Below are 25,001 nucleotides of genomic sequence, written 5' to 3'. Positions count from 1 at the left end.
TTCGTGCCTGACAGCTGCAGGTCTGACACAGACCGCTATGATCCGTCATTTTCAGGGTTGAGGATAGCAACGACATCACGTACACAAGACCTCACAAACTCTACCTCACTATATTACTTTTTTGCTCGAGCAATATTGCATGACACCTGATACGATGCCAACGTGACCGTTTCAGAGTACTTCGTGAATTTCAGAAAAAGCTGAGTCTGACTGACGTTTCAAAGTATTTACCTTGTGCTTGCACAGCTCTGTGCCTTTAGGAACTCCTGGGCCATGTTAGCATGGTGTGTGGAGAGACGGCGCTCCAAGTTTGAGGCTTTAAAATGCGACAGTGACGTCTAGCATATTAAGCAGAGGTGTTTTCCATTTCGCTCCGCAAAGAATTCCTCCCATTCAGGCAAAAAACGTCCGGTGTTCATCTTCATATTTTCGTTTAGCTTTACCCTTTCCTGGATTAATGGCATTCTGTCAGTAGCTACTGCTAGTCTGGCTAGTAACTCTCTGAGAATGGGTGCACACATTAGAATGTTTCATGTTTGGAACATTAACGTTACTTAAAGACATCTCTCAAGATCGCGTGATGACAAAATATACATGAATAAATACCACATTCAAATCGGACAGCTTTTTGTCTGTATTGCCAAATATATGCATATGCATTTTAGATGTTTATTTTACAATATGAAAATTCTGTACACCAAGAGCAAAGTCAGTGAGCAGTCGAGCTGGAGCCGAGCCGCACGTCAGCCGGCAAAGAGCCGCATGCGGCTCGCCACCCCTGGTATAGTGACTAGTGCATGAGGGTCAATGACGTGACGCCTATATTTTCTGTCCAACTGCATTTTTTTCAGTTAAAAAATGGTTTAAATGCATAAAAAGATACCATATATATGTAGTACCTCTCCCATATATGTACTCACTTTAATTTTCCAAAAAACATTAGTTATTTGTAATTTTTTTTGTTATTTAAAATGTCAAAATATCATGTGGTGCGACCGTCCGGCCATGACTACTGTTGTGAAAACTTCTTTGAAATTACTCTAAATCTATTCAAATTTATTTTCTGCCCTATTTGGCATGATATCCCAAGTGTTTTGTAGTCCTGTACAAAATTGCAAAGCATTTGGATTTATATTGCCATCATAATATACAACCAAACTTTGTCCGATGATGTCCATTTTATGAAATATCATGTGGTGCGACCATCAAGAAACGACCACTTTGGGACAATTATGTTGCAACTTCCTGTTTTTGAATGGATTTCATCATTGACCAGCTTGCCAAGGACCCATGGAATCAGCAACAGGTTTGTAACTCTCTCTCAAATTTGGAAAAAAAATAACCTTTTTAACAGATGATATGTAGTTGCCATATTTCGATATCATGTGGTGCGACCTAAAAAAAACAATGAATTTTAAGTTATTTCTACAAATATATATTTTGATTATAAATTTCATTGTGACCTTTTGTGCTAAGCTAGCTTGTTTTGTTTAGGTGGCCAATGCTGTGCCTGTAAATTTTGACTGAACTTGAAAATATCATGTGGTGCGACCAAATATCATGTGGTGCAACCATTGCAGAGTGTTTTCCATGATAGATATATGTCCTAGATTGGCAGTTTTTGTGCTTTAATATTCAATTGATGATTTATATGCATTAAGTACTTTATTTAAGTATTATTTGGAATAGATTTTTATGCAATTTGAGTAATTTTTTCCTAATATTTCAGAAACAACGTTTTATGTTTAAGCTTTGTACAATATCATGAGTAAAAACAAAAAATATAATTTAGAGCATTTCATTTCACTTTAGTAATTATGCATTTATTAGTAATTTATTATTTATTTATGTATTAATTTATTTATAACTGTTTGAATCTATTTGACCAGATGCCAGACAGCCTCCGCCATGATGAGGAGGGAGTGTGGGCACACCTGGAGCCCATACTGAAAGAGCTTCAGGCAATCTGTCCAAAGATTACAGTTCTACATGTAGTCAGTGATGGACCTGTGGTTGAATCCGCTGTAAAGACGTCATGGAGCATGCGCATAAAGTGACAGAAGACAGAAGTCGACATCGAACTAGCAATCTACAGATTGCTGAACGACTTCTGAAATCACTGTTACCACAGCACTCCAACAGGACTAGTTCGAATCGTACACTTCGCCATAACCCTCGTTTGTGTTAAATAACTGTTTTGAAACTTCCGTCTATAATACAAATCTTTTCACGTCAGATTTTCTCATATAGGCTATTAAGGACACTTTAAAAAAATTAAAAAAAACTGTTTGAACAATGATCTGATGCAAATAGATTAAGCAGTGATGGATTAAAGTGTGGCTTGTTAATGTCATCCCTTTCCTAACCAGCTTCTTAACGATTTAGTTTATGTTGTTGCTGTTATGAAGTGAAGCAGGGTTAATTAGGGTTCAGGCTGAGTAGAGGTTGCGAGGCAGGGCGTGGGGCAATTACGTCATCGGGTTAGAAAATGTGCGGATCAGGTGTCCACACGAAAACAGATCCACTGGTGGGTTGGAATCTTTCCACTCGAGACCGGTTTCAAAAGGTTGCGGATTCAGTGACCCAATCCGCCGGGTTCGTGTGGACGGAAGGCAGATCCGACAACAGTTCATTCCGGATTCAGGCAATCCAGGTTCCGCGTGGACGGGCCCTTAAGATTCACCAGGTTTTGTTTTCACAAGCGGCACAAATAAGTCATAGGGAGGTGTCATGCTTTTGAAGCATGCAGAAATTAATACATGCCTATGTTACCAGCTGAGGGAAACCATGTGCCACACTGAAGGTCCCTCAAGCACTCCTGAGCCACCAGGGAGCAAGCTAGTCTTCAAGACCTGAATGGTTTGGTCGATGGTCGATTTTTATATAAAAAAAATGTTTATGTATTATTTGTGGTCATGAAAATTCTATGAATTTTTGAATAAAATCTGGTTTTAATCTATGTTTTGTATGGAATTTATTGTTTATTGATCTCTTTAAACGATAGGAGGTTTTCACATCATTTGGAGCGACCACTCATCATGTGGTGCGACCAATAATAGCAATCACTGTATTTAATTCTTAATAAAATATAATTTTTTGGGGGCTGAAATATTAATCACCAATACAGTATGCTTAAGTGAATGGTATTTTTTAAACATTTCTATCAGTTTTATGCGCTTTACAGGAAAAATAAGTCTGTAAACTACACTTAAGAAGGGGTCTTAAGACATAATACAACAAAAATATGAGATCACTATGTACAAAAACTCAAAAGAAATGCAAATACTGTCTCTAAACACTTTATATTACTGATAACTTGTTAAAAAATGTCAAGTATGTTAAGGAAATTAATTAGTTTTAAGATAAATCACGGTCGCACCAGATGACATTTTTTAAGGCCATGGCCAATTTATCTAGATGAAAAATCACTAAAATCACTTAATTAAAATTTTTAATATAAATATACGTGTACACAACATTCGAAATGTTTGAAAAATTGCAATAAATATTCTTATTTTTTGTATTTTAAAATTGGCCTGTTGAAAATCCTTATACGTCATTGACCCATGAACGAGTTCAAAAGACGTAGCAACAGTAACTAAGGGGGCTTTTGCGAACGGTCAACAGCATAGACATATATGTCTATGGTCAACAGCGCATTAACGTGCCCTAGGACCACTGATTCGCCAAACGTGCTTGCAGTCTGTGTTCTACCACAGTCCCCGACGTTGGTCTCCTCACTCTCATGATGATTTTTTTTTCTAAAGATGATTTGATTTTGTAACGAGTAACGAAGGTTTCAGGGGAAATGTATCGGAGTAAAAGTATCAGTTTTCTTTGCAAAATGTAGCGAAGTAAAAGTAAAAGTAAACAGAAATATAAGTAGTAAAGTAAAGTACAGATATCCAAAAAAACGACTTAAGTACAGTAACGAAGTATTTCTACTTCGTTACTATACAACACTGTAATATGCATATGTTTATGTATGAATGCATGTATACAAGAGATGGTAAGAATTATGAACGCTAAACTCAAGATAGCATGGGTCTTCACTGAGCAAACAGCAACAGCGATTCTGCCAACTCTGACTGTCAAAGCCAACCACGCCTATTGTTGCAGCTCCGAGGATTTTATGGTGCTTACCCACTGCTGTAGCTCCCATTTGAAGTGTTGGTTTCTAACTACAATGGAAAGCTCTCACTCCTTGTATTTTGGACTTATCCTCCTTGTTGCAGTGCTTCTTCAGACAGTTGCTGTGGCTGTCAGCTTTCTGTACTTCAACCATGCTCTCAGCACGGTAAGAAAACTACGAAGAACAAATAAACTAAAAAAGAGAGGTTTTAATTAAATCCTTAAATTGTCATCAGCAATATATGTAATTTCAATACCGTTTTAAGAGCATTCTACTTCAAACGCAACGGTATAAAGCTTGTGCAAATGTTGTTTACGTAGACAAGGACTTAAACAGAGGCGTTAAACCAAGCGCCGTCACGCTACTCTCACGCATTGTAATACCTATGTGTGGCTTTATTTTTATATATCAGGTAAAACAAGCTTTTTCGAGGAGCAGCGTTTCGTGTCTGATGGGAACAAATATGAACATAGAAGAAAGAAAGCATGACCCCTGCTGGCAAATAATGCAACAACTACAGTATCGAATGGAAAAGGTAGGCTGTGACCCTGAACATGAATAGATGCGTTTAATATTGAATTTCCCCATTGAGAACGGAAGATGAATATGTTTATTTAATTAACAGACTATGTCGCATATGTTTAAGAAGGAATTCGTCTCTGCTGTGAGAGGTAGACTACTTTTTACACTATTTAAATTAATACAGGTCAGCAGAATTAAAAACGTTTGGGTAATAACTCATCTTTTGTCGAAGGTCAGTTTGAATGGATGTCACCTACGACAGACGAGAATCACGACTATGGTCATCGTCCTGAAATTGCAGCCCACCTAACAGCCAAGTTCTTGACAAAAGAGGAGAGACAATTGGAACGTGAGTGAGAATTCGAAAATTTGTGTAATTGAAATAGGCGTGGCATGATAAAATTCCAGAAGTTAACTAGAAATGCAGATGTGCAGAAGTTATGTCTTTCTCATCAGGGTAGCCAGTTTCCTGTCATTGTGAAGAACCTGTTTGTGAAATCCTGTTGGCTTTTGCTGTCCCAGGTCCACCCACCAACACAAAAGTCCTGGGCCAAAAGATTGAGGCCTGGGAGTCACGGAGAGGCCTTGCTTTCCAGAACAATCTGGAGATGAGCAACGGGGAGCTGATCTTTCCCCAAGCTGGTCTCTACTACATCTACTCCCAGACCTACTTCAGGCTCTTTCAGAAGGAGTCAGAGGCAAGAGAGGAAGAGTCTAGAAACGGACAGGTGATCCAGTACATCTACCAGAAGATGAGCTCTTATCCTGTGCCCATCCTTTTAATGAGGAACGCAAGGACCACTTGTTGGTCCAGGGACCAAGACTACGGCCTCTACTCCATCTATCAGGCGGGTGTCATCCCGCTTGGTGCTGGTGACCGGGTGTTTGTGACAGTCAGCAATATCAGCACCTTAGACATTGACGAGAGGTCGAGTTTCTTTGGGGCCTTTCTGGTTACTTGATCAGAGACAGTACTGATGGAACGAGCGCTTGGCTTGTGGGTTTAGACAAAGTATAACTGCTGAGCATTTGCCTTAAAAGGTTTGTGCATGGGAGGTTTCCTCTTAAGGATCTGCAATGAGAATAACGTATGAACAGAGATGTAAAGATACAAATCACAAAACCAAATGAGAGAAGCGAGGTGATGGAATTTATCCGTTCTACAGATATTTTTCAGTTATCCTTACATAACGTGTACAAGTGCTACCGAGTGATCTCCACGGAAACATCGCCCACACTCACTGGATATTTTAGTAATCAATACTTATCAATACACAATAGGCCTCATTCAGGAAGCTCATTCAGGAAGGATCTGTGCTGGATGAAGGGCAAATGCTCCATGGGCAACGGGTCGCTGCAAAACTAAATGGTCTCCTGAGAAAAGAGAATGTTTCAAGCATGTGATTACCTTGTACATAAGTGAATTTAATCGTCTATGCCATATATCACAATACAGTGACAGTGTGGAAATCAGATATTGAGTGGTTGAAAAGCAAGTAGAAAACTATTGTTTATTTATTGTTGTATTACAATTTTCCAAATGTGGCAGTGAATTAACCCGCATTAACTGGAAACACAAGAAAAACTCTAGAAACCAAACACATTTCATGTAAACAACCAAGGCTCAAAACAAACAAAAAAAGTCAACAAATGGAGTGGTACATTCTACAGCAAGTCAAACAGCCTATGTTTGTACTACTGTGTGTTTCATGATACAGACTTAGTTTCAATATTTGGTAAGAGGCCTAGTAATAGTGTTATCAAGTATTTAAAATTCATTTGATCACAATAAATGACGCATTGCATACACTGCAAAGAGACATCTTGAAACAGCACACTGTGACAGTAAACAGAAAGAGTACTGTTTCTCTTCCTTCTTTAGTGATTCAACTGTGTTTGGTCAGGTTAACAGCAAATCACAGTACAAATACATCAATGTAAATAATAATAAAACAACATGCTGAGGTATGTATGGTGCAAGGTGCTGGGTGTGGGGTGGTGACAGGGGGATGGAATCACTGAAGCCTTCTCATGGTTTATCAAAAATAAATTGACTTTCAGTGGCAACACAGTAAACCAAAACATTTAGACACAAATGGCATCGCCTGAAACCTTTTATGGCTTATTCAACACTACCTGAACATGTTTTTAAACATCACCTTATATTTCATGCTACAGTTTAAGCACTGATCCCTAGCTTCCTGAAGACCCTTGATACAAATTAATTGTTTAATAAATGGAGTCGGATTTGAATGATCAGAGCTGATTCAGTCTGTGTTTAAGGAGAGATGGGCGTACCATGTGTAGGACAAAACAAGAGAGAGTTGGCACACTGCAGTTCTCACCCCATGACAACAGTTGCTTCAAACAAGATTGTGTGAGGACGGGAAAGATCACTATTCCTCTTGGAGGAAAATCTTCAAGTTGATTCATAAGGTTCTCTCACACTCTGAGTCGTCTTGGAGCAATAAATAACCCACAAGGGGAGGTTACATTTGTGTAATGATAAAGTTAATTCAAACAACTTTTAATGTCCACAAAAAAAATCTCTCAGGTACCACCCTGATGATTAAATACAAGATGAGAATGATATGTTAAGTCAGTGTTTATGCCATCACTGATGCCTATGATAAAACTAAGAGCATAACCAGTCAAACTAAGTGCTGTCATGTGAAGTGCTGAGCTCTCTCTCTCTCTCAAGAAAAAAAGAAATGGTCAGAATGGTGCACATTACATAAGTAAACTAAAATGTCAGCAAGGGACTCATTACAGGATGATCTGCACAACGTATGTATGGGAAGAGTCATTTGAGAGGTTTTGCACCTCTAAAACTGACAACTCCTCTGAACACAGACAACAGCTTTATAGTGAAAGAGTACTTGAATCTGGACATTAGTCTAACAGAAACACATTGGGTAATTTGATGATGGAGCAAGTCACTACTACATATTTTACTTTGGACATCATTAAGATATACATCTATGTGTCAGCCAAAAGACAGAACTTAAGCTGCCCTATATGCAAAATACTTCCATCTCCTTACATTTAATTGTGCCTTAATAACCTGATTCACATATAATTACTCACAAAACATAACACACAGTAATTTAGTCAATGTTCCTTGTGACTGCAAACTACAAACTGTGTTTAAAACGTCCTAACTTGTTGCTGTGTTCGGAGTCATACTTATCACACACATTAATTTCAAGGCAGGTGTTTTGGCAAACTGTTTCATTTAAGACAATCTAGCACAACAACATAGCTGCCTTGTGAGTGTTAATCACTGCAAGGTAACAGTTTGCACAAGTCCCCAAAACCGCATTTTAAATTTTCTTTCGATGTTGTGATCCATCGTGAGAGCTGGCAACAAGAAAAGATGCTATGGGGGAGTCAGCTGAAAGACTGAGCACACCTGCATTGGCTCCAACATTCCTAACCGCAATGCTTGTGTAGTTGATGCCCAACGTTAACCGAGTCTGCTCGAGGGCCTTCTCTGGCACGGCAAACGCTTCTAACTTCTTCTCTCCATTGGCCATGTATGAGTTCTGGCAGCCTCTGCAGATACAATCCAAGCAGGCTTTGCGAGTGGAGTAGCAGGGACACCGTTGGCCACGGCACGTAAGAACACTTGGATTTTGAGTGGCCCGGCCACATTTGCAGCCTTTTTTTTCCTTGGCCTTCTTGTAAACTTTGGTTGGGTTCCCTGGAGTAACACTACCAGAGATAGGCCTATCCTTTGTTTTGTCCTTGGGCCTATTTGTTTTGGTGGTCTTTGTGCAGACCTTCTTGACACTCTGCTCGAGATTTTGTTGTATGTTTTTACTGGTGTCCAGAAGTGCCTTGTTGACTTGGAGCACTCGATCACTGGGGACTTTTGCAAAGGGCTGGACGGTGTCCTTTTGTTCATGTGTTACTGTAAGAGGGGCTGGAGCTGCCACTGAGGGTTCCTCAATGAAGCTGGCGATGGGCAGGGGCTTGACCTTCTCACTGTCGCTCTCCGAGTGGGAGCGTTTGCGGTTAAGCCGCGCCGTTCGTGGCGTTGCAGCTGAGCAGGAGATTCCGGAGAGTGGTTTCTGGGAGTGACTGGAAGTGAGAGACCAGGACTCTTGTTGTGAACAGGCCCGAGGCTCACTCTGTCCTGAGACCATGCTGACGGACATAGGCAGGTCCCGCCGCAAGCCATCGTGAATGTCCTCGCCCATACAACCCGACTCAAGGTTCTCAAGTGCCTCGTCAACACTGAACAAAACTGGCTCGTGGTTGCACTTTGTGTCACTAAAACTGCTAAAGGTCCCAGAGCTGGGATGTCTGGGAACTGTTGGTTCCAGTACAGTGACAAAGTCTATGGTCATAGGCAGCTCTGAACTACAAACCTCTACAACAGCTGTTGCTTTGGCCTTAGCTTGGGAAACATGGTCGAGTGGCTCATCCTTCAGAGCCCCGCCACCATCCAGTGAGGATGCAGCCTTCTCAGTCAGCTGAGAGCTGGATGGGAGCCCCTCAGATGCAGCTGGGGACAAGGGCAGCATCAGGCTGGGCATGTCCAGGACGCTGGAGCTTTCCTGCTCCAGTTTCATTCCCAGAACGTCCTCCAGCATGAACATGATCTCAGGGGAGCCTCCTGCGGTGCTGGCGATCTGCTCCACCAAGGGCGACTCAGAGATGTACTCACAGAGCTTTCTGTAGCACTCCACCAGGGTGCCCAGCTGTTTGTTCTCGACAAATTGTTCATAGTCTTTGCACCAGCTGCAAGAAGGTTTTATTGACATCTTTTTGCCTTTGCAGGCTTTGCAGACATAGTGCTGGCATGTGGAACTGGTGGGTGCAATTGGATCCTGAAGCAAGTTCCCTAATGTAAGAGAGAAAAGCATAAGTAAACTAAAAAATATTTCAGTAGAACAATACATGAACATCATTTCAGTAAAGCTTAACTGAACAAGGCACACTTACTACTTCAATGACTGTATGTTTCCCCTATGACAAATATCACTGAGGACTTACAAGCAAAGACAAAGTATACTTCAGAGGTTTTGAGGTGTTAGCAATATTCACTAACCTGTAGTCTTGGGTATTTTAAGAAATTACCACTTAACCACTCTGCACAACACTTTTATTTAACCTGTGTGGTTATATCTTGTGCACTTACCGCACGCAAGGCAGCAAAGAGAATCCCTAAAAAAAGGAAGGACTCTGTAAAGCTCAGCATATGTCTCTGGATCCCCCACATCACACTGCAGCACCGACCGACAAGCAGACAGATAAAGACTGGTGGCATTTACTGGGTTCATCTCAGCAACCTCACTAGAAAGGGACATAACAGAATCCAACACATCAGACAAAGTATCAACTAGACCTGAAAAGTTGCAAAAATAAAATTATAATTACTTCTTAAAATAGAATCACTTTGATTATTGATTATATTTTCATTTTACTATTGTTTTTCGGACAATGGTAAGTTCAGCGCCTTCCAAGCGGCTGACCCGTGTTCGATTCCCGGCTACTGCAGGATATCTATGGAAGTCGACTTGGATAAGAGCGTCTGCTAAATATCTCACTTTTACTAAACATAAGAGTAAATAATGAATCTGATGTATTACATATTCCCAGTTGACAGAAGAGTAAGAGTTCACAGATCTCAACTAGTTGTGACACATAGGAAAGCTAGCCAACTAAGTTAACTAATAATAGTCAAAACAGTAAGGGGATGACAGAAATCGCCGCTCATTAAACCTAACTCAGTTCGTTTATCTCGTAACTGTCTATGTTTTCCCAAAACACCGAGCTCCAGAAAATGATACACCTTCATTACACTTAAACCTCTTCTCACTAAAACAGCTGTAGCCATGCATAACTTGCAACTTGTCGGTTCCACACGCATACAGTAGCAGCTCTATGTTCTATTGTTCTACTTCACGTGGAACACACTCTGCAAGTGGGTTGGAAGCTCGAAAGCTAGCTAAGGTTAATTACAGGCAGGTTGACTAGCAGGCTAGGTTAAGTTTTAATCAAGCCTTTATCATGGGGGTTGCATTCAACTTTAAGACCTTCATTTTCTCACGCCATAATGTCATAATGTTGACGCTGTGTGATATGCACACTTGCTGGTCATCTTTTAATTACGATCAGAATATGGACTTGATTGGAGGATGCCTTAACCACCGCTCTTAACTCAGCTAATAGGAACCTTGGCGTTTCCAGAGTGAATCAGTGTCGCCATCTAATAAAACAAATAGATATTTACCTCTACGTTGTCGTAGATATGTATCTATATATACCTCCACGAACTAATGTGAAGGACCTTCAGTCGATTTGCTGAAAACAAAACAGGCCTCTCGACGCAGATTCGTGAAATGAACATACACGCTAGCTAGCTCGCTACTCAGCTAGCCAGCTATAGAGCTAACAGTAGAACACTGACTGGAAGGTTCAGAGAATCGTTAACGTTAGATCCACAATGCTGAGATGCTGCAATCATGGATGTCTGAACTAAGTAACAAGACGTCTTGCCTATAATATTCTTCTCTCTCTTTTCATAATTGGAGCTACCGATAGCAAACTTGGTTACCGATAGCAAACCTAGCGTTAGTGGATTTTGTGAGGCAACATTAGGTATTTCATTGAGGCCTTACAGATAGTTATTGATCTTGTAATAACATTAAATCTTAACATTAAATTCTAACATCTTAACAAATCTTAACCAGTACCTCACTTCTCCGTAAGGGTACAACCGGGTGAATTTCTTGGTTACGTTTGATAGCTACACTTCCCTGTTGACACTTGCTTCTCATCACTGTTTTTTTCCTCCATACTAAATGAGAATGCGGTGCACAAAGAGTACTTGAGCCCCTAGTGGACAACTACAGCACACGCACGCTTGCATATTAATCATAACAAGGAAAGCCCACGTGTATAACCAAATACTGTATTCTACTCTTTCAAATATTCAAAGAAAGTAATAGCTCACGTGCTATAATATCAAACCCAACAGGTTTATGTTCTGTCCCAATCTTCAAAAAAAAATTATATGCCATGGCAGTGCCCAACTTCACATATTTTAACTACTATGGCCTTTACAGACTTCGCTGGATTCGTCAGTTGGTTGAATATTAGACTTTGCATGATAGCGCTTTAAAATGTCTGGATTGCATGTTCTACCTGGTCCATTTAACCACCCCTGTTAGGTATACTGATAGAATGTTCCAGTCCTACCGGGATTGTGGTCTTGAGGATTCTTCGATTATACCCTTCAGGGGGCGTTAGAAGCCTCCCTTCTAACACTGTCACAACTTCGAGGCACGGTTTAGACCAGGTATGTTTCGTTAATAGTCGTACATTCATACATTTTAGTGGACACATTTCCAAAATAGTTGTTAAAAAAGACAACTCGGCAGTCCCTTTTCCACAAAAAAAGGGTTTGCTAGCTGTAGCATAGCTAATTTATGATAAGTAACCTGGTACCTCTTGAGATGAACATTAACGTTACTCCGTTGGGTCCTAATGTTAGTAGATACATTTACCTAATACGTTATAAGTTCAGGTTGGTTTGGTGAATATAATAGTAACTCTGCTAACACTAAATACGTCTGTCAAAGATCATTGAATGAGATGTTTGACACCTATGACAGTACTAGGTAAGTATCAAGCTAGCGATAGCAGATATCGCTTTTAAGGGCTTTGGTAGCATCTGACAAGCCGGCAAACGTTAACGTTACCTTGATTTTGAAAGCAATAAATAGCTGCCTATGGAACATTCATAGAATTCCGACACGCATATTATTTGTGAACAAGCGACTTGCTAACAACAAGGGGACATGGTTTTGCACTCTGCCTATTCAGTCTAAGTGACGTGTCCTGGAGGTTGAACGAATCTATGTTCGTTTAGCTAGTACATTTGACAGGGTATTAGTGGCCGTGTCATTATTAACCAAGTGCGCTACCAGTGAGTTAAAAGTAATGTTTCAATTAACATAACTTTGTCTGACTGCAGACCATTACCAGCATGTCGAGCAAAAGAGCCAAGGGGAAGACCCCCAAAAAGCGACCTCAGCGCGCTACTTCCAATGTGTTTGCTATGTTCGACCAGTCACAGATTCAAGAATTCAAGGAAGCATTCAACATGATTGATCAGAACCGTGATGGATTCATAGACAAGGAGGATTTGCATGACATGCTTGCATCGCTTGGTAGGTATATGCAAGGCAAAGGGGTCAGGGCAGGGTCATGGTCTGACTGCCCTTCTGTGTAAAAGAACTAGGCTTACAGTGAGGATTTCTCTAATAACACAGACATAAATGATCCACATAGTGGTGACTTACAATTGGTAAGACCTATGTAAATCATAGTGGGGGGGGGGGGGGGGGGGGGGGGGGGGGGGGGGGGGGGGGACTCATTTTCAACTTGTAATAAAATTTGAGGTTTTGGACTTATTTGAACAACTAGAAAAGGCATGACCTTACATCATTCCTCTCCAAAACTACTCCCGATAAAATCTTAAAAGGTGATTGATCTCCCATTCCTAGCTTTTAGTTTTCTAAAAGCTCATTCAGTAATTTAAATAAAAGTCCTTTGCATCCAATTCACAAAGGACAGCTTAACGTCAGATGGCTGCCTGCAATCAGACCAACGCACACACCCACACTTTTAGAATCTGTTATAGGGGATACAAACATTAGATGTACTCTGGCAGGGCCAAGCTTTACACTATCCGAGAAAGGTCAATCATTTTTGGGGCCATTGTATATCTGAAACTGTTCTTAATTTCATTTTTTTTTTTTAATTTTTTTATATATTGCACCAATTAAGTTGTATTTCGCCATTTACATGAACAAATCTAAATTGAATCGAATTTGAATCAATTGTCAGCTCCACAGACTCTTTTCCTATTTAGTATTGTGGGATTGACTTCTGATATTTTTTTAAGGAAAAAACCCAACAGATGAGTATCTAGAGGCCATGATGAATGAGGCCCCGGGTCCTGTCAACTTTACTATGTTCCTCACCATGTTTGGAGAAAAACTCAACGGCACAGATCCTGAGGATGTCATTAGGAATGCCTTTGCCTGCTTTGATGAAGAAGGGACAGGTAGGCAACAGTGATGGAGGTCACAAGAAAAGTGAATGTTTTCACGCTGCATTATACGTCGTCATTGCATTTCTGGGTTAAGGGATCTCTGTGTCTCATGGGGTCAAGGTACAAGCTTCACCAATAGGCTAAAGAGTATATGAAGCAGTGTTCTACCCATGTTTACTAGTAAACAGCCTGCAAATCAGCTTGTTTTGCTTACCCACTCGTTGCGCTTATAGCAACCCCATTGATAACTTTAAAGAACATCCAAGTAAATCCAGGATCAGATTGAATTGGCAACAATAAAAGTTGTTAAAAGTCGTTATTTACATATGAAGAACAGGACCGAAGATGTTCAATCATGCTGACGTAAAGAAACTACAGGGACATGTATCTACTTTAAGACAAGCAGTTTAGCATATTTCAAACAAACTGTGAATTTAATTGTATTTGACATAGGTTTGTCATTAAATCTATCGTGAAATGTGACCTTGTATTCTTATCTCTACAGGCTTTATCCAAGAGGATTCTCTCCGGGAGCTCCTGACAACAATGGGTGACCGGTTCACAGATGAGGAGGTGGATGAGCTCTTTCGGGAAGCTCCTATTGACAAAAAAGGAAACTTCAATTATGTGGCGTTCACACGCATCCTTAAGCATGGTGCTAAGGATAAGGACGATTGAGATAAGGACTATAAGGACTGGACGTCCTGTTATGCAAAGACATCACGACACCATAGAACATCATGGGTTCTTGATCTTTGGTCTCAGTCTGAGTTAGAACATGTTACATGCTTCAGCTTCAAAATGCAAGTCTCCAGCATCAAATGAATAGTGAACTGAAGGCTATTTCACAATACAATGTGAGTTTTGCACATCATTTAATGTACACTGCTATGCTACATCAGCACTAGTGAGCAAATGTAATGGACAGCACAATGTTGAGAGGTTAGGAGATACAGAACCCTAATCACTATGGTCTGGTTTAACTGGGATTTTTTATTTTTTTTAAAGTGATGACGGGCTATTTCTGCAATACACGAATAGTGATTAACTTATGGGGAATTTTAAATGAAGGAAAGTATCTCACTGAAATGGTCTTAGCTAAAAATGTAGACGTATATAATAATGCTCTAATTTTATGCAGTGTTTGCCATTCCTCTCATTAAATCATGAAAATGTGTTGACCTGAGTTTTGTAGAGGATGCTGAAACTAAAGGAACTGCTTGAGGCTTGCATGGGTATAGGTGCTCTGACATGGTCTGTGATGTCATACAAGACAAAAGCACTCATATTTTACCTTCATACAGTAAAGAAATAACTCTGAAAATGATTTAAGGCAAATGATGGTACACAGAATTTTTTATTGACTTGACATGAGATGCAGAACAATGGAATACATGTCCAACTGCACATGAATGAATAATTCCATACAATCCATCTAGTTTTTACATAAGATAAGTACGAGTCTTAGATTTCCATATATTTCATCCTAGACCATCAATATTAATCACAATACTCTCCAGTTGAAGGGGGTAGAATCAAAGACTAACCCACATGAAAAAGACAATGATCTTAACAAGACACATCTAACAGTATGGTTATAACAGGCCATCTTCAAGTCAAGGATAAAACTAAAGCTTATAAAGCCTTACCAAAAATGATTTCCTGGCTTTTCTTGACTGACTTTCTTGATTCTGTAAGTTCTATATATGACAAATGTGAGATCTTCTAGACCTTGAGCCATAACATTGTCTATTCTTTGACTGCAATGCACAATCCAAATGATTAAGCACTCAAGCAAGCACACAAAGCGGGCACTAATGTGAAAATATTTCAAATGCACACACCAAATCATTGCTGATGGTTAGTTTGGGCCCAAATTGTTTATTCCGAATAAAACACTACAGGAGGAACTGGGGGCCAACACCTTTCCTCACACAATGCAGGAAAATTACGAAAAACCACATTCAACACTCATAACATAATTAGGTTTACAAAGTTGCTTGATATGTCTTAAACATTCAAGTTCAAAAATGTCCAAACATGTACTCTTGCAAGCCTTAAATGAGCAGGGCACGGTAACCTAGAACCTGCTCATGAACCAGAAATCAATGCAGTGCCACTTTCCATTGCTCACAGAGCAAGATACAGAGAGGCTGGTCTAGGTAAGGACAGTAGGGATGAGGAAGAGGTCTATCAGTTCTACTCCGCCAAGGCGAGGTTCTTGGATTGGATTTTGGCCAGATGATCTGATATACCAGCTTCGATCCTGTCACACTGTGCCAAGAATCCCTGTGTAGAGAAATATCACATCACTGTTATAACCAATGTAAGACCTTACATACACAATACCGTGGGCTTTGTGCATAAAGGGCTGCGTAAAGGTGATGCTCAGCAACTTCCTCCACATAAATTGTAAGATAAATCAAATCAAACTTTATTCATATAGCGCATTTCATACCAAGAGGCAACACAATGCTCTTCATATGGATAGATATGGATACATGTGGATCCGTTCATAATTACTCACTTGGACAGTTTTCACAAGACCTTTTTTCTTCATCTTGCAGTCACTGAAGTTGTCTGGGAAACTCTGCGGAGTCCAGAAAGGAAAGTGTGACTTCAGATACATTCATGTGGTGGTCAAAGTATATATAATACTCATAGATACTTCAGCTAATATATTGATGTATGCAGAGCTTACCAAAGAATCAATCTGTTCCAATGTCTTCATAAACTGTTCTGCAGCAACTTTCACCCTGTGGTCCAGTTTGTTGAGGGCTTCAGCTTGCAGATCCTTAGCAAGGAATCCCTACAGAATAACTAAGAAGATTTGACTATTGCTGTAAAAAGCATGAATTAAAATGGATTCTCAAAAACTTCAAACCAACCAATTTACTAGTGACCATTATGTGGACTCATACACTTACATTCTTCAGCCCTGAAAGTTCACCATCTACTTTGTCCAACTTTTTGGCATTCTGTTCCACTGACTTCTCAATATCTTTAAGCTTTCGTAGTTCCGCTTCTTCCTCTGAGCTATTCTGTTGGAAGACAATTATGTTGGATCTTTGTACAACTTCAGTTGCTGTGAATTAAATTAACCAATTGCGTATGTATGTATTAAATGTACAATACCCTTTTCCCAATCAACATAATTTTACAGCCTTGTTTAACGCCATAACTGGAAAGCGTTTCGTCCATTTCCTTCAATGATTTCCCTGTGATCCAATTACATGAATAGATATGAGCTATGGTAGTAAAACATGATCAACACATACAGTGATTGTTTTTATTCATTACAGTAGGTTAGCCAAATGTAACTAACGTTATTCTTTTCAGCCAATTGTACTGTTGTACATGTAAGCTACGTTAGCCACCTTTGAAAATGACTTTCTGTGATGGTCCTGGTACTCCAGTAGCTTCAGTCAGCGCTTCTGATAGATCTTTTAACCGAGGTTCATTGCCATCCTGTCCTGTCAAAGTGATACTGTGCTTCGTTGTGCCTGAGAAAGAGGAGGCAATATGTTAACATATAACGATACCTGCTTAGTGCTAATCGCCAACATTACAAATCATGTCAGACCAAATTAGGTCTTCTTGTGTCTGCGGTTTAGCCCTGTGTGTTCAGTGATCGTAAACATAAGATACAAGACGAAAAACATTATTAAGCTATCAGATTCTAAGTTACAGATACATTTCTTCTTTTTGTTCCCTTTCCAGTAGCTAGTTAACTTACCGCTAACATTAGCAAGCGTTAGCTAGCTTGCTAATAGGCAACCAATGATACCGTTATAGTTATTAGCTGCTACCAGTTAACGTTAGCTAGCTAGCGATAGCCAAGTTACCTCACATTGGATATACAAAGACATGAGGAGGCATATAGTTCAATGTTATCAAGCACGTTTGCGCATTCGATACTTACCATATGCAACTGTAACTGTTATCGAATCGCTTGCCATTGCTTGTGTTCAGATTCAGATGATGATCCAAACGCTATTTTAACATCAAAATATTCAACGTGTTTCCTGGTTGTGCCGGAAATGATCAACTCTCAAGGAGGACCCGATGCCTACTCAAAAAGTGTCACCAGGAAATAATCCTGTGGATACATTTTCCATAATTGTCTCCCTCTTTATGCGGGACCTTCTTTTGAGTCAGTCCCTTGTTCTTGGCGAATTCGGTCGGACAACCATTAGGTGCATGTCCCTCCACACGCTTTCCACCAGCAACTAACCGTTATTTTAACTAGATGACACTCTTAGTGTTAGCCATATCTTAGTTCGGTGCTTTAAACCCTTGATGGAAACCTGTTTCTGTTTGAACGTGAAACGTGAAAAAAGGTGGCTTATTTTCAAAAGTACATTTTATAACATCAATGTAAAAGTCATCACCATAATATACAGGGAAATTGAAATTAACACGATTCTTATTTAACAGAGCACATGATTAATCCATCCTCAACAAAAACGTCAAATCAATACTGAAAAGGTGTGTTGGGGCAGAGGGTAAAGGGAGGTATCATATACATCTGGCCTATAAGGCCACATGTCAGTAGGAACTAAACTAAAACGTCATAAGTGTCATAAGTATTACCAGTCAAATTATCATGCAAATGTTGCTCTACAAATATATGTACACAGTTTGTATTTATTAATACACCATTTACGTAGCAGGGATTTGTGGGAGCCCAAACTCATCAACCAGCACACCATCCTGAAAAGAAACACAAAAAGATGTATATAAGCATAACCATGGTGAAGGCATAAAATATTCTAAATTGTGAATGGTAACTGTCCAGTGGCTAAAGACCCAGTAAAAACCTTGTTGGTTTTGCTGTCACTTGGCATTCCCTCTGGGATGGAAGGTGCTGAAGAGGCTTCATCAAGGTACGAGCTGTCATCGTCTAACAATAATTCATCTCCAAGAGCATCCAATTCTGAACAGAACAGCAAAAAATTAGCTCACCGATTTCTTTCTTCCGCATTTCAAAATGTTTATGTCCGTCAGTGCTCTAATACATATTAGCTACAAACACAACCTGCTTCTAGGTCATCCTCGTCAATCTCAGGCATGCCATAGTTACGGCTCAAGGCATCCTGGACCTCGCTGGCATCCTCCATCATGTCCTCCAGCTGGTCCTGCAAGTCCTGAAGAAACACAAATTAATGAGATTCAACACAAGCACAACACGCAATAGATTTTTCAACCTCCCACAATACCATCAACTTTGGCATACACAAATGTATAAGGGGTAAATCAATGAACGAACTCAACATACCTCAATTTCATCCATTCTCACTTGCTTATAGGCCTTTTTCATTTCCTTTGCTCCAATCTTCATAGCATCCACCTAGAAAGAGAAATACAATATATTTTAATATATACAGTATTGAATACAGTTGATGAAGATTTCCCAGGGCGTTTGAGGACTCAAAGTATATATTCCTTCAATCCCAGAGAGAAGCTGAAATGGAAAAGCAATGTTGTCAATGCCAAGAGATTGACAATAATTAAATTACTTTATAATGTACCTAAATTAATTAGGTATGGGTTGGAATATGCGTCAGTGGCTAGCCTCACAGACTAGGTTAACGTATTTTAAAATGCGGAGTGGATTCTGATGGTTACTTTGACTTCAGTAGAAGTTGTTTTACTTTACTCACACTCTTCTCAGACCTCTATTCTTCTCAGACATTCTACCTGGAGGATTTTGCAGTACTTTCTATCTCTACTCTGCAGTGGATATCTGGGCTCTATTTAATCAAAGAGTGCAGGGCACGATTCTCTAACACCAGTGACCCACGTTATTCGGGAAAGCATAGATAATGTGATGGTAAACAGATATTTCTTCTACCTGAAGTTGTGCATTATTATTCAGAAAAAAGTCAGCTCCATGACTGACATACATCAGCTACTGTTTCTTAAAATCATATAGGCCTACCTCAAGATAAAAATGCCAATTCTATTTGCAACATATGACTTAGTTTTTACTAGTCGTTTAATTTACTACAAATTATTGAAAAGACATTGCTATATTCTGAAGTCGCCCCACCAGTCAGTGTTCAATTGAAGAGGAGTCAATCTCATGTGCAGATTCCTTTCAAACCTCTATACAAACTCAAACGCTTAAACATATCACCTGCCGTTTTAATAGGGGGGGAAAAGGTAGTCGATGAGCATATTTCAGCACTATATATATAACAAACACAGGAGGATTATAATAATGATCAAAGTCCTTACTGTTGTTTTTGTGTCTTTCAATGACTGAATGGTGTAGTTGGCTTGTTCCATATTAAAGGACTGCTGTCCAAGCTGGTCTCTTTGGCCCTCATACCTGACACAGAAAAGAACACAGATTACAGGGAGAAAAGTATAGGTACTGTGTCATTAGGGTGTCTGGACTACACTATCCGTATTTAAGTCACAGATTTGCTCAGTGTTACTTTATCCCAAACTTAAATAACTTACATTCGCTTCTGTTTCAGTACTCTCATAGCCTTCTGTTTAACCATGTTCTGTGAAAAAAAAAGAAATATTTGTTAATTTCAAGCTAATTTATATCATAAATCATTAAAACATTTTAAGTTAGAGTTTAACATATTTTGTGTTCCAGTCAAACTCAGTAGCCTAATAATTATTCTTAAATCATAAGGCTATTATGCTATGGGATAAAAGGTTGCCTGATTTTATTAAACAACTAAAACCAATTAATTTCTAGTGACCATCACTTTTGCCCATTTCGATTCAGTAAACAATATCCACAGCATGGTCTTGGGTGACGTATAGCTTACACGTAACGACAAACCTAGCGTTGCCAGTCATTCAGATGCCATAACAAATAGTGACAGCCCATACCCACCTTGGCGGGACCATCTCTCATCTTTTTCATCTGATCCTTGAACTTCGCAAGCTCGGTGTCAAGTCGGGCTATCTTTTTGTCAATAGATTCAGCCCTTGCCTCCACCTGCAGAATGAGAGATGAAGCAAGGTCAAAATGCCTGGGATAACAGGTTTTTTTAAGAGAGAGAAAAACATGAATAGCCTAACAATAGATAAATTAACTAGGTGACAATAATTTTACATGAAGATAAGTTATGTGTTTTTCTCATCCGCGTTCAACTCATCACAGACATGCAACCACTGCGCTAGAACTGCCTGCCTTAATTGTATCATCTAAATATCAATAACTCAATTTAAACATTTTATTTCCCAATTTTACCGTTATGTGATTTGTTGACGTTAACGCTAGCAAGCTAACGCAGCTTTGTAGCCAGCCATCTGTCAAGTAGGCTATGCCATTGATTCAGCAAGTCATCAAGTTATACATTTAGCGTAATCATATTTACATTTCCAATGCAGTCCGATAGATTTGGAGGAGGATCCTTCGGTTTACCCCTACCGAAAATCCGATTCATTGTGCAGTTGAGAAATCAACAACAAGCCCGAAACAAGACTGACAATTAAAGCATAAATCTGGTAACCCGGAAACAGTGGACCAATGTGATATCACTGGACTATGCCATTGGTCAAAAACTGTATGTATAGATTGCTTGTGCTTCGATTGGCCTGCATCTGCGATGCGAGGACCATGTGGCAGCCGGTGTCTATAATTCCTATATAGATATGGAAATATGTGACAGGATTGGTATGTTAGAACAGTTTGTATGTTATATCATAACAATGTTTAGCACAATGCAGTTCATTGGTTGTATTTTCAATATGATAAATTATACGAATCAGTATAAGTGAGCAAAATATATGGACGCCATTCTAGAGAAATCTTGGAGAAATCTAAAGCTCATAGAGGGTGTTTATTGAAAAAAAAAATTAATAGAATACAAGATTCTCACATGACACAAAGCCATATCGTACACCTGCCTGCCAGCCAATCGAGAAGAGTATATTTATATTGCAAAGGGATGCTAATTATTGGGGGGTTGGAGTTGAACACAATTGCAATGCTTTCTGTATTTTTCCCCAAAGAAAAGGTAATGTTTTGGGCTTGGGATTCTACTTAGGTGTGCTTGCATCATTCTAAAGTGACCATCAGCAAAGAAACTTGATACCAACACATAACTGCCTGTGCTCCAAGTATAAATCGTGAAAGGACTGATAATGGTCCTTACATTCTTATTACAGGTGTCACTATTAATTACTGTCTGATCACGTGATAAAAGGAAGGCAGACTGGCCATTTTTGCAGGGAGTATACAAAGATTTCTCCCATGCACATATTTCAACTTTTGGACCACTGTCTTACGCTCTGGAGGAATTATCTGCATGTTCACAGCATGACTACAGCACAGAAGCACAAACAATGTAATAGGAACACATGAAGTGAAAATGAGAAAATTATAGAATTATCCTAATCTGCCCTATGTGAAAATGTTGAGCATTTTTATGAGGAAACTCCATTCTAAAATCTGCCATCGAAGTGGTACCTAAAATACAGAATCTGATCCTTGCACAGGGAAGGAATGTATTTTTTGCGGGAGACATTTGTCCTATAAGCACTGATATTTCCACTTAACACTCAACGTAAGGCACCCACCGTCACCATTCAGTGGTGGTTGGACATGATCAAATATATAGATAGGCAGGGTCTGTCTGGAAGTGTCCTAATTACTTAGTTAAACCATGTTGGATGTGGTTACAGGACACAGCAGAGTCCTAGAGATATGTTTTTGGCCAGACCAGTGAAATTGTATGGGTCTAATTTTGAAAATACATACATCTAAAACCCTAGGTATGATATTACTCTGCATAGAGGATGTACTCTGGTGGAATTCTAGTGGTATGAACTTTGCTATTGTTTTCATTGAAATTTTACTTCTATAATTAGGCTGTGGACTCCTGCATTTACGTACATGACATTATGCTAATGTTAGGCCCATGAACTATATAATCTGTTTATTGTTAGTTTAAGTGATACATATCATATTCAAAATAGGATAAATATCCAATTTAACAACAGCTTGGACATTCACAGATAAATGCAGTTAATCCACATTGTAATATTTCAGGTTATATTAATGATGTTTTGGCACATATCCAACAAGATTGACCTAAAAGCAGCACACATTCTAAATGTCATCAATAAACTGTTCTAGAATATCACAAATATAAAGACATCAGTCAACGCTGAACCATGAACACAAATTTTCCATCACATAAAATACACCTGGAGGTATTCACCTCAGACTAGAAACTTAATTCACTTCCTTCCTTATAAGCAGATATATACAGTATAAACCAATATTAATGAATATAACTTAAAAGGCACACAAGGCAAACTTTCTGTAATTACATCATTAATGGTGACGGTTAGACTGGACGTTGCCTGTGTACATATGTGGAGGTATGACTGGTACTATGCTGGCACAGTGCATTATTTCAAAACAAGAGGATTGTACACCTTCACACGTACAGCAGCAAAAGCAGAATTTAAAATCTGGTTACACATTGCATTCATTTACATGCTTCAATCATTGATGATTGTCATACATACCAAAATACTTTATATTATCTGTCTGTTCAAAAGTGCAAAGGTAGCAGTAAATAACAAACAAATTGGCACATAGAATCGCTTTTTTTCTCTATGAATTTTCTATAAAATGTCTTACACTCTGCCCCTCCATAATGAAATGAAAATAAAACCAATGTCTGTATACTTTAAGAAGTGTATAGCATGAATTAGAATGTAAGTAGATATTATGATGCAATATTCACAGCAGTTTTGAATCCACTCTGGGTAATGCCTGTTCTACCACGATGGAGGAATCCTTAAAGTTACCTCATGACACAACAATAAACAAGAAAAAAGTAGATAGTATATATCAACATTACTGTTTCAGTACATATACAACCAGGTCAAAGATTCCTGAGTATTGTCACACCCAACTGAACCTTTCAATAATACATTGTTCAATGACAGTGCCTCACCGCCCTTTACACTGACAGTGAATATACACAAGAAAAGGCCTATATTTTGAAAATATTGTTGTGTTATGGCTGATGTTTTTGTTCTATCAATACTAAGATACCATCCCAATTCATGCTATTGAACTATATTATGGTTTCACAAGGCAGTACACCTCAAAGAAAACAGAGGTGCATGTTCTGCCCTTTATTGTGTTTAGTCATTGGTTCATTAGCATTTGGATATTCATTCGGAGTCTCAAACCAGGTAGTGAAATATTTATACTCATATCACGGTATATGTCATAAGACATTAAAATTTCACATAGAACCAGCCTCTGATTGGAAATCCTCATCAATATAAACTCCTCTCTCTCTCTCCCTCTCTCTCTCTCTCTCCCATCTCTATAAGCCATCAGTTGGCAGAAGTGATCTGTGTCAACCCCAGGTCATTGTAGTCCTCTCTGTCTCCATGGGACTGTAGGGAATCCAGCTCAACAGCTAGTCATACCGGCCTGCCTTGCCCCCCTCCCCCGCCGTGGCCATCCCCAGTGCAGGCGTGCTCCCTCAGAGTGCTCCTGACCCGGCTCACGCCACGTGATCTCTCCCCCGCTGCCCTCCCAACACCTGGGCAACAGAAGTCACGGAAGCAGCGTTTGAAGTTCTCATCCAGGAAGGCATAGAGAATGGGGTTAAGGCTGCTGTTGGTGTAGCCTAGCGCCACGCAAAAGAAGTAGGCTGCCATGACATCAGTGGTCTCAGGCACTCCAGGCAGGAGCGCCTTGACAAGGATGAAGATGTGTATGGGCGTCCAGCAGACCACGAACACGGCCACCACTACCAGCACAAGGCGCGTGATGCGCCGCAGGTTGCGGTCCTTTTCCCGCGAGCCTGACAGCATCCGCACGCTCTTCAGACGCAACACCATCAGCGTGTAGCAGACAGTGATGATTAAGAGGGGTGCCACAAAGCCAAAGATGAAGACACAGATTTTCATCACTGTGTCCCAGTACATGTACGGGTCGGGGAACTGCAGGGCACACTCTGTTGTGCCTGGAAAGTGTGACAACATTCATTGAATCACAAGATGGCAGCACCAGTTGCATTAAATTAACTGCAAGACCATCTATGCCATGTCCTTGAAGTCATAGAGAAGACATTTGTTTTTTCTAAATTACAGATGCCTCTCTCAGAAGCGTGTTACCAAAGAATTGTAAATGAGAAAGTTACAGATAAATAATGAGCTTACGTAATTATTTTATTCATGTACATAATAATGAAGTTGCTGAATGCAAATCGTAACTATGCATTAAATGCATTGAATAAAATAGTTGTACAAAGGTGTGTGTGAAGAGTAAAT

The 25,001-nt window shown here is 39.6% G+C and overlaps 6 protein-coding genes across 9 annotated transcripts; 2 read left to right on the top strand and 4 right to left on the bottom strand.

Annotated features, from left to right (window-relative positions):
* The first annotated feature begins 3,943 nt into the window (after window positions 1-3,943).
* On the top strand, window positions 3,944-6,913 carry LOC122131789 (tumor necrosis factor ligand superfamily member 10-like). Its single transcript, XM_042706467.1, has 5 exons — window positions 3,944-4,297; window positions 4,545-4,667; window positions 4,758-4,803; window positions 4,887-5,003; window positions 5,177-6,913. Exons 1-5 carry the CDS (start codon window positions 3,986-3,988, stop codon window positions 5,614-5,616), a joined length of 1,038 nt encoding a protein of 345 aa, XP_042562401.1. The 5' UTR covers window positions 3,944-3,985; the 3' UTR covers window positions 5,617-6,913.
* LOC122131788 (E3 ubiquitin-protein ligase MSL2-like) lies at window positions 6,137-11,499 on the bottom strand. Of its 3 annotated transcripts, none has more exons than XM_042706464.1 (3): window positions 11,359-11,499; window positions 9,801-9,955; window positions 6,137-9,503 (listed from the first exon to the last, which is right to left on the bottom strand). In XM_042706464.1, exons 2-3 carry the CDS (start codon window positions 9,940-9,942, stop codon window positions 7,978-7,980), a joined length of 1,668 nt encoding a protein of 555 aa, XP_042562398.1. In that variant the 5' UTR covers window positions 9,943-9,955; window positions 11,359-11,499; the 3' UTR covers window positions 6,137-7,977. The 3 variants fall into 3 exon arrangements, with proteins under 3 accessions (XP_042562398.1, XP_042562399.1, XP_042562400.1); XM_042706465.1 differs by having other exon boundaries at window positions 10,896-11,491; XM_042706466.1 differs by lacking the exon at window positions 11,359-11,499 and adding an exon at window positions 10,087-10,882.
* A 357-nt stretch (window positions 11,500-11,856) lies between these two features.
* myl12.2 (myosin, light chain 12, genome duplicate 2) lies at window positions 11,857-15,382 on the top strand. Of its 2 annotated transcripts, none has more exons than XM_042706463.1 (4): window positions 11,857-11,963; window positions 12,642-12,837; window positions 13,575-13,736; window positions 14,230-14,900. In XM_042706463.1, exons 2-4 carry the CDS (start codon window positions 12,654-12,656, stop codon window positions 14,400-14,402), a joined length of 519 nt encoding a protein of 172 aa, XP_042562397.1. In that variant the 5' UTR covers window positions 11,857-11,963; window positions 12,642-12,653; the 3' UTR covers window positions 14,403-14,900. The 2 variants fall into 2 exon arrangements, with proteins under 2 accessions (XP_042562397.1, XP_042562396.1); XM_042706462.1 differs by lacking the exon at window positions 11,857-11,963 and adding an exon at window positions 11,995-12,285 and having other exon boundaries at window positions 14,230-15,382.
* Window positions 15,063-17,969, bottom strand: bag1 (BCL2 associated athanogene 1). The gene is made up of 7 exons (XM_042706461.1): window positions 17,647-17,969; window positions 17,102-17,227; window positions 16,860-16,942; window positions 16,652-16,765; window positions 16,426-16,533; window positions 16,252-16,314; window positions 15,063-16,013 (listed from the first exon to the last, which is right to left on the bottom strand). Exons 1-7 carry the CDS (start codon window positions 17,681-17,683, stop codon window positions 15,924-15,926), a joined length of 621 nt encoding a protein of 206 aa, XP_042562395.1. The 5' UTR covers window positions 17,684-17,969; the 3' UTR covers window positions 15,063-15,923.
* Window positions 17,970-18,069: 100 nt separating this feature from the next.
* Window positions 18,070-21,219, bottom strand: LOC122131785 (charged multivesicular body protein 5-like). The gene is made up of 8 exons (XM_042706460.1): window positions 21,071-21,219; window positions 20,584-20,688; window positions 20,193-20,239; window positions 19,965-20,058; window positions 19,003-19,074; window positions 18,763-18,871; window positions 18,545-18,660; window positions 18,070-18,437 (listed from the first exon to the last, which is right to left on the bottom strand). Exons 1-8 carry the CDS (start codon window positions 21,137-21,139, stop codon window positions 18,387-18,389), a joined length of 663 nt encoding a protein of 220 aa, XP_042562394.1. The 5' UTR covers window positions 21,140-21,219; the 3' UTR covers window positions 18,070-18,386.
* Window positions 21,220-22,504: 1,285 nt separating this feature from the next.
* LOC122131790 (kappa-type opioid receptor-like) lies at window positions 22,505-24,694 on the bottom strand (the record flags this gene model as incomplete). Its single annotated transcript, XM_042706468.1, has 1 exon — window positions 22,505-24,694. A coding segment is annotated over one exon (548 nt), but the record flags the coding sequence as incomplete, so codon positions are not given.
* Between the last annotated feature and the right edge of the window lie 307 nt (window positions 24,695-25,001).

This window comes from Clupea harengus, unplaced genomic scaffold, assembly GCF_900700415.2.
Source record: "Clupea harengus unplaced genomic scaffold, Ch_v2.0.2, whole genome shotgun sequence".
NCBI lineage: Eukaryota > Metazoa > Chordata > Actinopteri > Clupeiformes > Clupeidae > Clupea > Clupea harengus.
The sequence above is the reverse complement of the archived record's forward strand: the minus strand, read 5'-3'. Positions and strand labels throughout refer to the sequence as shown.